The following is a 16,337-nucleotide window of genomic DNA, read 5'->3' on the forward strand; positions in this document are numbered from 1 at the left end:
TACACCATCGAATTGGTGCACCGGGATTGTAAACACAAACCTGGTAAGCTTTATAGCTCGTATGAGTAAAAACATCAATAAAACTCGCATATCACCATATACGAAAATCCACAAAAACATCAATTATAAATGCACTCATGAGTCAATGGACGGCCCAGCTGGTTGTCCATAAATATGAAAATGAAAGTGCTCATGAGAAATTGGGCAACCCCTCTGTTTATAACACGGGTACTCATGAGCGCTGGTACACCTCTGTTACCCCTCATGTAGTACACCGCTGATATTGGGCAACCTCCTGCTACCCAACATCCAAAAATATGAGTACTCATGAGCCGATAACCCATCTGTTACCTCACATGCAGTACTTCGGTAGACAAACTAGAGCTCTAACTGTATCGTAATTTTTGCCCGGCCAAAGGCTAGGTTCCGACATGCCAAACACGTCCGAAGATTGGTCTGAAGACATAAAACACGTCCGAAGACAAAACTCGTCCGAACACATCAATCACGTCCGAAGACAAAAACTCGTCCGAAGACATCAATCACGTCCGAAGACAAAAACTCGTCCGAAAACAAAACGTTTTAACAAACTCCATGTTAAAACCACATACAATAATCATCGCATCATATTGTACAAATTAAATCGACATGCTCGATATATAAATCTCATCACCAACGTGAACATATTCACAACGAAATCCTGACAGTATATAATATAGCAACCTATATATATGTACCTATTTACCATTTTATACAAATATATATATATATTCCACTATATCATATACATGTCATATTTCATTCTTTAAAATTCTGCATAATCTTGAATCTCCGTGAGGGTAGATTCGTAAATATGTGAGATTTTACTCACCTTATAATTTCGAACGTAATTCCACAATTCCGAATGTAATTCATTTTCTAAAATTATCGATCACCTTGAAAAGATAAGAAAAAAATTTAGAATCGTTACGTAAACCTTAAATGCCGTAACAGTAATAATATATTATTGTTCAGCAATTTCAGGTTTTACAAAGTTACTGTTCATGTATTTACTATTCACGTATTTATGTACAAATACACATCAATTACGTATTCTTATACGTGTAATACTATTTACGTATTTATTTACGTATGCATACTATTCAAATGTAAATACTGTCTCAGTAAATAATAATTACTGATTTACCCTTCTGAAATTGTTTTTTATATTTACTGAAAGTAATTTACATTTACATTTACATTTACCGTACGTAAAATAAATTTACATTTACAGTACGTAAATCACATTTTTACATTCACCGTCGTAAATATAAATTTTTACATTCACTGTGGCAGCGCGTGAGGCCCACGTGCCGAGCCTAAGGGCGGTGCGTAGCACGCCACCACCGCCCCATTTCTCTTCCTTTCTTCCTATTCTTCCTCCCCACGGCCTCACGCCGCCTCCTACCCCCTCCACGCACTCACACGCGCCGCCTAAGGCGGCGGTGTTCATCATTTCATCCCCTCCTCTAATCCTACTCCAATCTCATCCACAAACCATCCAAAACATCCAAAATTCACACAACAACAATCACAACATCCAATATAGTCGAAACCTCACCTATTCTCGGCCTTGGGAGAACCGGAGCTCGTCAGAGAGCTTGAACCAGTCGAGCTGGGTTCGGTGTGATGCGGCGAAGCTTCATGGCGGCGAGATGGCTCGCGTCTTGCTCGGAAGAGGCTGGAGTCGAGCATGTGAGGGCGCTGGTGCCGGCGGTGAGGAACACTTACGGCCGGTGCTGGAGATCGCCGGTGAGGGAAGTGAGATCGGGGAGAGAGAGAGAGAGAAAATGAGAGAGAGGGAGGCGGAGTGAAGTGAGAGACAGAGGGTTTCTGAAAATGGAAACCCTACTCTTAAGAATCTTCCTTTTATACCCACTTCCAAAATCGGAAACTAACTTCCGTCGTTCATAACTTTCACGTACGACGTCCGATTAGAACGCATGACATATCCATAAACTCGTATCGACGAGCTCTACGACTTTCGTGAAGGAGTTTTCGCAAACGAGTGACTGAATAAAAGTCAATACTCACGTCGCGGAAATGTAACGTTTTTCTAAATAAACATTCCGATAACGTTTCCATTTTCGATTTCCGACGTCGCAAGGCAACACAACACATTTAATGAGTTTCACAAACTTTATAAATTTAAAATCAATCCAATAATCGTTCATGAAAAATCGGGTTATTACATCTACCCACTTTAATTTAGGGTTCTGACATCCTCATCAACACACTTCATGTAAATGAGCGGCTTTGATACTACTTGAAACTTCTTGCAAAGCGAAATATTTTCTACTTTGAGTTCCACCCTCACATTTTTTATTCTTGACTTCCCAATCCAATATGTACGCTTCACTAGGGATGACAATATTACTCATCGAATAGGGTATTCACGGGTATTTGACCCTAATGAGGTTGTGTAATAGGTAAAAATGGAGAACGGGTATGGAGATCTCTTATATTCGAAATATGGAATCGGGTAACGGGCGGAAATGATATTTTGATCCTCATCCTCATCCCCACCCAAAAAGAATAAAATATATATTATATATGTTTCAATATTATTTAATTAATTAATATTTATGTAAATAAAAACTTTTTTATAGTTATTATTTTATTTTGAACTAGACTTGTATTAGTTTAAGTTGGATTAATGTTAAAAAACTAATTTTATCATGATATTTAGTTTTCATTTTATATTTTTACGTTTTTCTATACTTTATATGAATTTTTATATAATATAACAAAATATTATTAACGGGTATTTGGGCGGGTATGGGAAACGGATCCCCAACGGGTATGGGGACGGCGAATACCCATTACTTTCTAACGGGGATTGGGGCGGGTATGGAGACGTAATTGAAATTTGGTATGTGTATGGTATTTCGATCCTCTGACCCTACCCTGTCCATTGCCATCCATACGCTTTACATTAGATAAAAGGTGTGTGTACTCATATAAGGTAAGGGTGGACACGGGTCAATACGGTTCGGTTTTGGACAAAACCCATAACCCAACCCTGATTTTAAATTCGGTCCAGTTTTTCTATTGAGAGACTGTGACCTACAACTCGACCCAACCCACACGGTTCGGTTCGGCTCGGGTTATTTTTTTTTCTTCAGTTTTACCCGTATGTAAAATACGTAATATTAGACATTAATTTTAAAGTACAAAATTTAACATAAAGATGACAAACAAAAAGTCTAATTGATTATTCCATACCTAATTGACTCTAACATCTCCACAGTCTATATTTAGCTCAAGTATAAAAAAAAACTCAACTGCATTAAAATTAGATATTGAAGAACAAAAATGTTCGCACGGCATATGAGTTTAGGTAAATGAACCTCGCTAAGTCCATCATGTAGGTCGTCTGGTCTATCTAAGTCTTTTTTCACATCTCATGTGAGCCGTTATTGATACTGATTCGTTGAGGATATGAAACATTAATAAAATTATTGATTAAATAATTCAATTTTTAGAGTCACAATACAAAGAGAAGCGATATGAAATGGAGAGAAGAGGGAGGAGAGAAGAGTTATGTGAACTGGTATTGCATAATGAAATGAACTATTAATATAGCGATGAACTAATGAGTGAGGATTTAGAAAGAGAGAGAGAGTCGTAAGTTTTTTTCGTCTGAGATATAAGAGACTAAGAGAGGCCGTAAGATTGATTAAGTCAATTAAGTTTATGTTGGATATAGTTTTACTTTTTTTTTTTAAAAAGTAAAAATATACCAAAATAATGACGTTGACCGTTGACTTCGGGTTATTTGGGTCTGTTCGGTTTATGAGGGACTAAATCTAAAACTCAACCCAAACATATTCGGTTCGGTTCGGTTTTTTTATTTTCAGTTTGGTTTTTTTCAGTTTTCATTTTTTTCGGTTTTTTGGATTCAGATATGTTTTTTTTTTTCGGTTTTCGGGACTGCATGTCCACCCCTAATATAAGGGACAACACCCCCTCTCCCACAAGCGACATGGGATCTGATAATTCACCTCTCTTAAGAGCCCAACTGGTCCTAAAATGAAACTTGGCTTTGATACCTTTGTGAAATCCTACATTACCCGGGGGAAGGGAAGATATGTGACTTATAAATACCTCCACATAGTAAGATATATTTTGCGTTGAAACTTCATGAACAAAATCATGAGGAATAGGCCCAAATAGGACAACATCTTATTATGCGAGTTGTTTCAAATGGTGAGAAATCCCAAAAAGGCCCAAGGATGAGAGGTGGTGTACCTTACATGTGAAAAATGTGACGTCTGGTTAGGAATATAGCAGATAGGTAGGTTACGGATCCCACATCACTCGGAGAAAAGTGGAAACTGTGCTTATATGAGCATGATTAGCTTTCCATAGTAAGGACGTGTTTTGGGATGCTACCTCAAAAATAAAACTATGCAGGCTAATAGATGCAAAGTGGGCAATAAACTTAGCTACACGGATTGAGTTGTTGCAGCAAATGTACCTCTAAGGAGACGCATTTTAAGTTAGAAATCGACCACAATGACTGGGCCCAAAGCATACAATATTTCGATATGTGCTTTGTCACACAAGCTCTAGTTATATTCATAATTTAGTTGTTACTTGATAGTATCTAAATAAAATTTTATCTTGCACACATATAACACCATAGGTATTTATCAAGACTCATGTTTATTTCGAAGAATTAATACTAAATCCAACTTTATCAGGCAACAAATTCAGCAAGAATAAAGAATAGTACATATGAGCAAATTTCCGGTAAGTACATATACTCAATTCCTAGGAATTTTTGTTGTGCATGTATCAGTTGTGTTTCACAATGAATAGTGATGAACAAGAAATGAAGGTTATCAATTGATTTGTCCAATTAAATTCTTAAGGATTTTATATGCCATATATATTAAATGCCATGGTATTTTTAATCTTCCTAAACTAGTATATCAATAACAAAACAAATAATAGAAAATTGATTGCCAGCAAATTTGTAGATATATATCTATAAACAGAAAAAACTCCTACATTTTTGTGTTCGAACAAACGTATAAATATCTATACCACAGTGGGATACAACACAAAGAACGCATTCGTCAGAAACTTTTCTTTAGTTTCCTTTGTCGTTGCAATGGCCACTAGGGTTAACAAAGGTCGACAAAAAATAGAGATGCGCAGAATTAAAAAAGACAGTAATCGACAGGTTGCATTCTCCAAAAGGAGGTCTGGCGTTTTCAAGAAGGCTAGTGAGCTTTGCATTCTTACTGGTGCTGAGATTGCCGTGATTGTGAGTTCTCCTGGCCGGAGAGCATTTTCTTTCGGTTATCCTTGTGTGCAAGCAATCATTGACCGCTATGAGAATATGAACTCTCCTATACCTGACAATGACAATACTGATCAACTCATGGAGGTTGCACGCAGAAGACAAGTGGACGATCTCACGATGGAGTTAGCTGCTATCAAAGAGGAAATAGAAAAAGAAAAAATGAAAGGTGAGCGGCTTAATCAAGAGCAAATGACTCGCGAAGCTCAAGACTGGTACAAGAGGTTCATTGACAAAACTAACGACGAAGAACAACTCAATTTTTATGGAAATATGTTAAGAGAGCTAAGCGGTAAGGTCACCAAAGAGTCGGAGGTGCTGCGTCAAAAACAAGTTGAGTTACTGTTGCAAGACGCTGCAATGACGACTACTAGGGCATTTAGGGACTTCATGCACTCAAGGGCACCCGCTACTTGGCCGACTTACGAGGGCAATTCATCAAGCCACAATGCGATGAATCCTCAAGGTCCTATGTCTCATCCTCCTCCTCTTCCTCCTCATGCCGGACCATGAAATCTAAATCTCGGAACCCGACGGTTTTTTCTAAAGATGTCGATCAATATATCAGCCTCCATATTTTTACGTTTCAAGCCGTGTGTCTGTGTTTTTATTTCATTGTCTCTCTCTTTCGTGTCATCTAAGATGTCTTTCCATCTTAATCTCCTGTCTATGTTCATTCATTTTATCGCTGTCGTGTCCTCTTTATTTCATGAAATAAAAATAGAATCAAATAAAATTCTCTTTTGATTTATAATTCATTGTAATGTTTATCCTATGCTAATAATTTTTGTTTCTGACCGATGCCAGTACTTTTAGGGATTCGTCTATGATGCAGTGCTGCATATCATACATACCGAATCAGACGGTGACTAGAGGGTGTCTTGAAATACATATGGGGTATGTGAGGTGTATGAACGGTGGATTATGGACTTTACACACGTACAACGCTGCACTATAAAATTTTCGTACTTTTAGTAATCGCTTTTAGTCGGTTAAAAAACTGAAATGCCAACAAAATATCAGTTCAAATCCCACTGCCAGTGCCAAAAAAAGAGAATAAAAAAATAAATCCCGGCGCTAACAGATAGTTTCATTCTTCCATCACTCCGCAACTGTTATAACCAGGAATTCCGCCACGTCAGCACCATATGGATTGAGCTCACCAAGAAATATTAATAAATAAATAAAAGAAACAGATTAAATTCCAAAGGTGGTTGGTTGGTTTTCCCTCTCTCACACTCACACTCTCCCATATGTGATAGGACCTTTCTCCTTGTTCTTCATCTTCTTCTTCGTCACTCTCCACTTGGAGATGAGCTTCTCCGCTAAGCCTCAGCCACTCGCTCTTATCTCATGCACGCCTCACTCCCGCTCCCTCCGCCGCGACTTCCTCGGCTGCGTCCACTCCCTCCGCCCCCTCGCCGGCGGTCTCAGGTCTCTCCGGCGGACCCGCGGCGGCAGTAACTTCGGCCGTCAGAGCCCGGCGGCCTCTCCGTCCAGGATTCTGATCAAGGCGTCGCTCAGCTCCCACTCGATTCTGGTGTTCGTCGCCGTGGTCACGTTCTCGGCGGTGTCCGTGGTGTACTGGACTCGGTCGTTGAAGCCGAAGAAGCTCCGGGAGGCGAATTCGGTTGGAGATGATCGGAGAATTGACTTTGATAAGCTGAAGGAGGAGATTCGAGAGGCGAGGAAGGAGGAGGAGGAGGAGGTTCAGGTGCTGCAGTTTCATAACTCGTCGGTGATTTCAGCTCAGGAGTCGCCGCTTTCGCCGCTGGTGTTTGAGTCCACGGCGGTGCTTCAGCCGCTGCGTTACAACAAAGAAGTCACTGAGTTTGATAAAATCGACTCGCTTTTCGACTTGCCTAATCTGATTGGAGACTCTGATTTCGGCTCTGCTGCGGTGACTGTGAGTGATGATGAGGAAGTCGTCACTGATGAGTCAGAGTCTGGAAATGATGACGAAAGCGAGGCTGGTGAAGCTAATGGATTTCAATTGCTGAGTGGAGAATCGGCGAGGGAGGAGATTCACATGTTCTATGAGGACAACAAGCATGAGGTGAAGTTGGATGAGAAGAAGTTCTCTTCATTTCTGAGGAGTAGAACTCTCAAAACATCAGACTCGTCTCAACACATTTTGCATCAGGTTTCTACAGGTAATTGCTTCGAGAAGTTTTGGAATTTTGAGCTTGATAGTTATATTCGCCATTTCATGACATGTAGATACTTGCTCTGCTGCTAATGTAGTGAATTTAATGTGATTTTTGTTCAGAGAATGTTAATGGCCAAATGCCGAATCAGAAAGGAGGTCATGTCCACAGCAGAGGAGACTTGGGAAATGGAAATAGACATGTAGCTGATAGAGAATTAAGACATTTGTCGAAAAAGATCTCCGAGACTGTGCCCCAACTGAATGGGATACAGACAAGTGACACACATTATGTTTCTGAGCAATTAAAAGCTTACCACCGTTTGCTGAAGGATGGGAGGTACATGTTACCCATGTCATCAATATTAGGAAGTACATTATTGCTTATAGAAATCTACTAGTAGTTTATATGGTTTTTCTAATGTAAACAGTTATTAATGATATGGGTTCTCAGGTTAACTGATTCTCTGAGATTACTCGAAGATCTGGAGAAAAAAGATTTGTTGGATATGAATAAGGTATAGGGTGTAACCTTCTGGTGATGATTGGTTTTCAGAATTTAGGTTGATATCTTATCAGGCTCTATGATATCAGGTCTATCATGGAAGGTTTTTTGATACCTGCAAGAAGAAAAAGGCTGTTCATCAAGCTTTTCGTTTCATCAAACTGATTCCAAATCCAACAATGAGTACATATAATATGCTTATGTCTGTCTGTGCGAATTCTCAAGATTCAGAGGGTAATTTATATATACACCTTTCTGCAGATGTTAATCACTTATTGTAACAGTAGTTCCTGATCTCTGACTTATGGATTTTAGGAGCTTTCAATGTTATGGGTCTTGTCCGGGAGGCTGGGCTGAGAGTTGATTGCAAACTTTATACAACTCTGATATCAACATGCGCTAAAAGTGGAAAAGTCTACACCATGTTTGATGTATGATATCTTGCCTTTTGACTTCTTTCAATTCAGAATGGCATATACACAAAATTTTAATTGAATTTTTGTGTACTTTAGAATGACTTATTTAACAACTATACTTCCTGGCTGAGAAACTAAGCTAATTTCGCTTACTATATATGTCAATAGACTTCCTGGTTTCGTTATTTGTTTGCTGCTTGAATATGATTGTCCATATCATATTTTCTGACAGATTTCCATGCACATCTCACTTTTAATTCCTGTATGTGTATATTGTCCATTTTCCTGAAGCTTTTAAATTTCATATAGTTGAACAAACTCTGAGATTTGGCTTTATACCTAATTTTCTCATCCACATATAATTTCTTTTTATTATGTTTCCTCCTTGAAGATGATTGTCCGATCTTTCTAGTAGAAATTTTATCATCAACATCTATATTGTAATTCTAGTACCTGCCTATATGATTTTTTTTAATTCTATTTATAGATGTATTTTTCATTTTTGAAGCTCTAAGAGTCTTGTGTTCAATCTGGGTATTGATGTTTGTAACTACATTTGTCCTTTACAGCTTTGTTACCTAATGTGTCCGGTTAATTGTTTCTATTGAATATGCCTGCAGTATAGTCTCAGCATGTGTGTGTTATAGATTCCCATTTTATTACAACTAGTTTATCTCTTCCTCCCAGGTGTTCCATGAGATGGTTAGTGCTGGAGTAGAACCAAATGTTCACACATATGGGGCACTGATTGATGGTTGTGCTAGAGCTGGGGAAGTGGCAAAGGCATTTGGTGCTTATGGGATAATGAGGTCTAAGGTATAATTACACTGACAAACTTATGATCTCTTCTACTAGTTACTGATACCAGAAACTTGTTTTTGGTTTTGTAGTAAGTGGTTTCTTGTTTCTTCCTGCATTGCAAGTAAATTTTCCTGCTGATAAGATGTTACATGCAGTAGAAAGTGAAGCCGGATCGAGTTGTATTCAATGCGCTTATTACTGCATGTGGTCAATCAGGAGCAGTTGACCGTGCTTTCGATGTCTTAGAAGAAATGAAGTCAGAGACTCACCCTATAGAACCTGATCACACAACTGTTGGTGCACTGATAAAAGCGTGTGCAAATGCTGGCCAGGTAGGGTTGTCAACCTCTTATAAATTGCTGCATCAGTCAATTACTCAAACAGTAGTGCTGATTGTGGCTTTGTACATCTCATTTGTATTCAGTCCTAGTTAACTGATATTCATGAGTTTCTTGTAGGTTGAAAGGGCAAAAGAAGTGTATAAGCTGATTCATAAGTACAAGATTAAGGGTACTTCTGAGGTTTACACAATAGCTGTTAATTGTTGCAGCCAGACTGGTGACTGGGAGTTTGCTTGCACTGTATATGATGACATGACAAAGAATGGCGTGATCCCTGATGAGGTAAATATCCGGAAATACTTGTTTTCATGCAAAGATCTGCTTTGTGCTCATGTTGTACCAACACTAGCTCCCCGTGAATCATGATAAGAGCCTAGTTTAGACAAGTTGGGAAGTTAAAATGATCTGTAGAAGAAGTGGAAATTTACTGTTGGGTTATCTTTTAATTTTTCTCCTCATGTGTTGGGGAAGGAGGAAACAATATTTTCTCATGTCAACAGTATTTAATGATCAATCATCATTAAGGTCATTCCTGTGATACAGTCTCAAGATTGTTCACTTATACTTGTTCTCTTAATTGCAGGTCTTCCTCAGTGCATTAATAGATGTTGCTGGGCATGCTGGAAAGCTTGATGCTGCCTTTGAAATCATAAAGGAAGCCAGAAATCGAGGAATACAAATTGGGACCCTTTCATATAGCTCATTGATGGGCGCATGTAGCAATGTATGTCTCTGATACACCACTTCTGTGGTAATGGGTTGGACTATAAAAGATTACATTGTGTTGTCTGTTGATGGAGAGGTAAATCAGAAGCTTTTTCTCACCAACTGAGAAAGAATGATTCTGATTAACTTCTCAATTTTTTTTAATGCTACCCCTCTTATGCTGTTAAAACTTCATAATGATTAATAAGTTGCATATTCCATCCATCAGGCCAAAAATTGGCAGAAAGCATTGCATCTCTATGAGGATCTTAAGTCTGCTAAAATTGAAAAGACCGTTTCAACTGTCAATGCTTTGATTACTGCCCTGTGTAAGTTTCTCAATTTTACCTGCATCTCTGTCTAAAGAGAATATAACAACAGGTGTGATGACAATGCGATTCTGCTTTTCAAATCTTAAGTTGTTACCTTTCCCATGGCTTATATATAATATTGTAAATATACTATATATATATATATCGGTCTGAATGGTTGCAAATCTTGATTGACAAATCACATAATCACTTTTCAGGTGATGGAGATCAACTACAGAAGGCTATGGAAGTTCTGTCGGAAATGACGAGCATAGGACTGCGTCCAAACAGTGTAACATACTCCATACTTGTAGTGGCAAGTGAAAAGTAAGTCTTTAAAAGTTTAGACTAGAATTGATTTTGCACTCATACTATCGACTGATTTGTATCTATCTATCTATCTATCATAAAAGTGAAAATTCATCTCTTTTCCGTGCACCCTGATTGTAGGAAGGATGATCTAGATGCTGGCCTGATGCTTCTTTACCAAGCTGAAAAGGATGAAGTTCTTCCAAACCTTGTCATGTGTAGGTGCATCATAGGTGAGTTTACGGAGGTTGCTAATTTCTCATGTCCTGGTTTTGGCATTTAAATGGTTGGATGAATTTATTACCGTACTTATATTTGAACTGGTTGTTCATTGTAAATGAGGACAAACATAAACAAGATGCGTTTAATGCCACTGGGTAGTATTGCTTTACAATTTTCTAGGAAAATGCTCCTCCATTATATTTTCCCACATGTTAATAGCAGTCCATCTATAGCCAAATAACCAGCATTTCAAAATCCTACATATAATATCTCTCTTGATTTGAAATCAGCATACTAACTCTAGGTTTCTGTATTTATGACTTAGGAGTTATACCTTTTTCTATCCTTTTCATGCAGTCACACAGATGCGCAAATGCTTAATGTCATGTTCCTTATGATAATATCTGGGTTAAGTCATTTGTATTGTCCGTTCATCCTATCTTTGAGCTTAAAGAGATAATGAACTAAATGCCTAACATATTCTCTGTTCAAATTTACTCATGTCTTCAAATTCTATTTTATTTTGTTGCCTTTTACATACTTTTATTCACCAACATTTGATCTCTTTAAAGGCATGTGCTTACGGAGATCTGAGAAGGCATGTGCACTTGGTGAATCTGTCTTGCCGCTTGACTCAGGCCGACCACATGTTGATAGTAAATGGTATTTGATTCTTCTTTGATTTTATGCAATGATTCAATATATTTATTTGGTGTGGAAAAATGCAACATACTGGAAAATACTTGTGATATATTATGTATATGGCATTTTAAAGAACATATAATGCCAAAAGTTATGTGAGAAATGGGGCAACCTATCTCTTTTATACTAGCATTTTGGTTTTAGCCCCAAAATAAAATTAGGTTTTAACAAGCCTCGGTCATAGGAGATCATCTTTATCTTCTTAGAGTCTCTTTTATACTAGTATTCGAAGGCATGCATTTGCATTTTCAAATTAAAAATAAATTTAGAGAAACTAAGGGAAGAGAATACTATCCCTGGTAGACAGTGACATTTTCTGCCAGTATCTGGAGAGAAACTTCTATGAAGGACTATATATTTTATATTTGCCTGAAATGTCTTAGAACATTAGTTATTTCCTGAATTTGGTTATTAAAAATGGGATCGTCACAGAGCTTTCTATGCTATAATCAGTCTTCTGAGAAGCTTCTCTTTAATATATTTGATTTTCTAAATATATCTTCTTTTGTAGGGCATCAGTGGCCTTAATGGTCTACCGGAAAACAATTGTAGCTGGTGCTACTCCTACCATTGAAATTATATCACAAGTTTTGGGATGCTTGCAGCTCCCTTACGATGCAGCATCTAAGAAGAGAGTAATTGAGAATCTTGGTGTAACTGCCGTTACATCTAAATCTTCAAAACTCTGTTCATTGATAGATGGGTTTGGTGAATATGACCCTCGTGCATTTTCATTACTTGAGGTCAGTAGATGCCAAATTGTTCCGACTTTTATTCAACTCATAATTTTTCGTAAGTCTTACTGGAAATTCTGTTCTAATAATAGGAAGCTGCTTCACTTGGAATTGTTCCATGTGTATCCTTCAAAGCTAGTCCTGTTGTTGTTGATGCAAAGAAGTTGCAACTTCATACTGCTGAGGTCAGTACTATGCTTTCTTTTACCTTCAAAGATGTTATAGTTATGGGTGATCGCTCGACCTTACAAAATCTCCTAAACTATCTGGATTATTCCTACTCTCTTCATTTTAATTTTCTAGCTATGATATGCTCAACTTAGACAGCTAAACCTTTCGTTTTAAGTTAAAAGACCTTTCCTGACAATCTTTGAGGGTTCTGTTTTCATTTGATTCTTATTCGATAAACAGATATCTCTTGTAATTAGTATATTTAGCAAAATTGGACACGTGAATTATATTTTTATGAAATCCTGTTTGAAACTTGCCAGGTTTACATCTTGACTGTTCTGAGAGGTCTCAAATATCGGCTTGCTGCTGGTAATATAAACTATATTTTGTTTTTGTATTTAGTCTTTTTGTTGAAACAAGTGTTTGATTTTTGAGCGAGTAAAGTGCATAAAAAATTTGAACTGACAAGCTTGTGAAAGGTTTAAAAGAGTACAGAAATTTAAACAAAGCTCAGCTTTCCTGCTTATAAAGCATATATCTAAGTGCTTTATTTCTTTTCTGTTATGCCATTTCCTGCAGGTGCCAAGTTGCCCAACATGACCATTTTACTGCCTGTAGAGAAGACAGAATTTTTGTCTCCCAAGGGGAAGTTGAAGACGATTAACCTTTCAGGAAGGTAAAATAAGTACTTAACTTCCTATTGCAACCAAAATTTGATTAGTTAATTTAGATCCCAACAATTGATGTAGTTACAAGTTAGGAGAACCTGTTACAAGAGTGAATTTACCTCTTAATATATCCCATACATATGCGTGGATTTAGGTTATTATTCGGAAAATTAGATATTAAGATTGTAGCTTTTGGGAAGTAAAGAAGCACCACAATAAAAACTCAGTTGGGTTGAGCTAATATCTGCAGAGTTATGGGTACTTATAAGTTATAACCACAACCTTCATCTCAATTCAGACAGACCTCATGGATTAGCACAAATTTTTTACTTGTTCTGAAAACATAACATATTTGTGTAACAGGATTGGCCAGTCAGTTGCATCACTATTGAGAAGGCTTGGGCTAGATTATCAAGGAAATGAATCACGTGGAAAGATAAGAATCAGTGGTTTAACTATGAAAAGATGGTTTCAGCCAAAACTTGCTTCGCCATTCACCGGGAAAGCAGAAGAATTAGGCTCATCCCAGTTACGGCTGGGGAAAGGAATCACACATCAGCAGCGCAGTATTCGAACTGGAAATCTATCTTTGGATTGAGGCACCATGCATAATGAAGCAGCTGAGTAGTATTTTTGAAGCATCTAATGCATTTTTCCTAACTTCGGCTGATGTTCATATACCTACCTGAAATTGCTTTGATTTTGGGAGACGAGAAGTCCAAAGCTTCTTTGCATAGAGTTTTATAGAAGAGTTACGACAGACGGCCGAGGAATGATAGTGTGGAGCATCTACATGGGCCGGAATGCAATTCTTGTGGAAAGGGGTGACATCACTGACATGCATGAAATCATATCAGCATTGTCAGCAGATTTCCACTGTGAACTGTATGTTACACGGACTCTACCATTCCACTTATCTTTGCTGTACCCTGGAGCTTCTGTGATGAGCTTTTCACTTGCATCATGGGAGTTATACTTGTATGTAATAAGACAATAAAATCTTCTGTTGGTATATATAATAAGCGGGGTAAAAGTTCTACCAGAACAGGTAGATAAATCTACAACTGGTCTTGAATCTCTATATGTTATACCATTTGCTTTGCTTATAGTTGATGATCGAGATATGGGGAAGATCAACATGCTCTTGCACAAAGATGAGATGCATAACCAAATAGCGATAGTGGTGATGAGGTACAGGGACAAATGCAATTTCTTTTGAGGTACTGTACCATTGCCTTGGTCTTTTCGGACTAGCCGGGAACAGATCCCTAACAGTGATAGCGATTCTAGAATTGCTTGAACAGTTGAGAAACAAAACCCAATTGGTAAGCCAATTTCTGCACCAATTCACTAGGATCCTACGTACAATATGCAACTTACTGAGCCATGCTATCTGCATTGGTTTCATGTCGGACTCACACCTATTCAACAATACCGTTCCATAGTGTCTAGCCTAGCAATTTCAAGTCCTCATCGATTTTGATTTCATCTCGCATTTTCATGAGTCGGACATTTCACACTTCCCTCGGGACAACCCCTGTTTTTACTTCCTCACGGACTCGTACAAATCAGGCAATGCAATGGCTGGCTTCACCTGCCGTGTCTGAAGTTCTGAACACGTCCAGCTCCGGTACCGTACCCAGTTCCATCAGAAATAGGAGCTCATTGTTAAGAATGTAAAAGATGTTACACATTAGGATTAACTTATAAGAGCCTTAATGTCATTCTACATATATAGCCTTATCTATCCTATATAAACTTGTTGTAACCTCTCAATTTCTATCAATGAGAACAAACACAATGCAGCCTCCAAAGTATTCTTACTCTCTTTACTTTCTTGCTTTGCATTTCAATTCTATAAACCCTAAATCCCCTCCACTCATGCCTCTCTAATCACTTTTTTTTGCCAGGGAACAGAGTTTCATATCCAAGCTCTTCATTATAATACTGATTACTAACCTATGTGCATTACAATTACATTGCATGTATCAGCATGTCTTCATAATGCTCTTTAGTAATATAATTTGGCATTATTGTCTACTACCATATAGAGGCCATCACTAAATCACAATTTCAGACCAATACTTCAGGTAGTCTGCATCAGGAGCTAGAAACTCAAATATGAGGTTGTGTCAACTTTAAAGGACTGACAAAACCTTACACAAATAAAAGCATATCCATTTTTTTTCTCAACTGCAGACATCAAATTAGGATCTAAGAACTTGATTTTAAGGATTCTTAATTTTCAATAACACTGTAGCTTATTGGGTTGTGAACTCAAAAACAATGACCATATACAAATCTACCAAATGTCTAATTTTTTTTTGGAGTAATAATAATAATTTTTTATTCATTTTTTTAATAATTATTTAATAAAGTACAAAGCGAGGGGGCCAGACCAAAACCTTGCCGAGAAAACCCAAAGGAAAAAGAAAAAGAAAGTAGATAATCCTACTATGAAAACCAATAACTCGGAAATCCCAAGTAATCAGCTTGTAAGAACTTAACGAGCATACTAGGGGGGTTATCATACTAAGCAAAAGAGTCATTGGTGAGGCCTAAATTGGCCATTATGTCAGCTACCGCATTCCCCTCTCTGAATATATGACTGCATCGAAAAGACATCAGACGGACTTTAGATAGACAGTTGTGCCAACAAATTCTTAAGTTCCACGGGGAAGAGAAAGATTTGGAAGAAAAAAACATGTCACCACACTTACAGAGTCACTTTCCAACCATAAGTATAACCAACTTTTAGCAATAGCAATTTCAATTGCCAAAATCACAGCATAAAGCTTAGAATAAAAAGAAGAATTACAACCAACCGATTGACAAAAACCCCTTAAAAAACCACCTGAAGAATCCCGAAAAATACCCCCACATATTGCTGGACCTGGGTTACCTTTAGCCAATCCGTCAGTGTTAACTTTAACCCAAGAATAAATTGGTGTCTGCC

General features: G+C 37.8%; 3 protein-coding genes across 3 annotated transcripts in view; 2 read left to right on the plus strand and 1 right to left on the minus strand.

Moving 5' to 3' along the window:
• LOC126782026 (translocon-associated protein subunit alpha) overlaps window positions 1-16,337 on the minus strand; it is a 213,912-nt gene that overhangs the window by 112,450 nt on the left and 85,125 nt on the right. The window lies entirely within an intron of this gene.
• LOC126782300 (agamous-like MADS-box protein AGL62) lies at window positions 5,159-5,863 on the plus strand. The gene has a single exon (XM_050507518.1). The coding sequence runs from the start codon at window positions 5,159-5,161 to the stop codon at window positions 5,861-5,863; it is 705 nt and encodes a 234-aa protein (XP_050363475.1).
• Window positions 6,594-14,445, plus strand: LOC126782017 (pentatricopeptide repeat-containing protein MRL1, chloroplastic). Its single transcript, XM_050507161.1, has 18 exons — window positions 6,594-7,503; window positions 7,620-7,836; window positions 7,951-8,014; window positions 8,091-8,235; window positions 8,317-8,432; window positions 9,105-9,233; window positions 9,377-9,550; window positions 9,677-9,841; window positions 10,143-10,283; window positions 10,494-10,593; window positions 10,794-10,902; window positions 11,026-11,117; window positions 11,679-11,769; window positions 12,320-12,551; window positions 12,635-12,727; window positions 13,034-13,082; window positions 13,293-13,389; window positions 13,745-14,445. Exons 1-18 carry the CDS (start codon window positions 6,663-6,665, stop codon window positions 13,977-13,979), a joined length of 3,090 nt encoding a protein of 1,029 aa, XP_050363118.1. The 5' UTR covers window positions 6,594-6,662; the 3' UTR covers window positions 13,980-14,445.

Source organism: Argentina anserina, chromosome 2, assembly GCF_933775445.1.
Source record: "Argentina anserina chromosome 2, drPotAnse1.1, whole genome shotgun sequence".
Classification (NCBI taxonomy): Eukaryota; Viridiplantae; Streptophyta; class Magnoliopsida; order Rosales; family Rosaceae; genus Argentina; species Argentina anserina.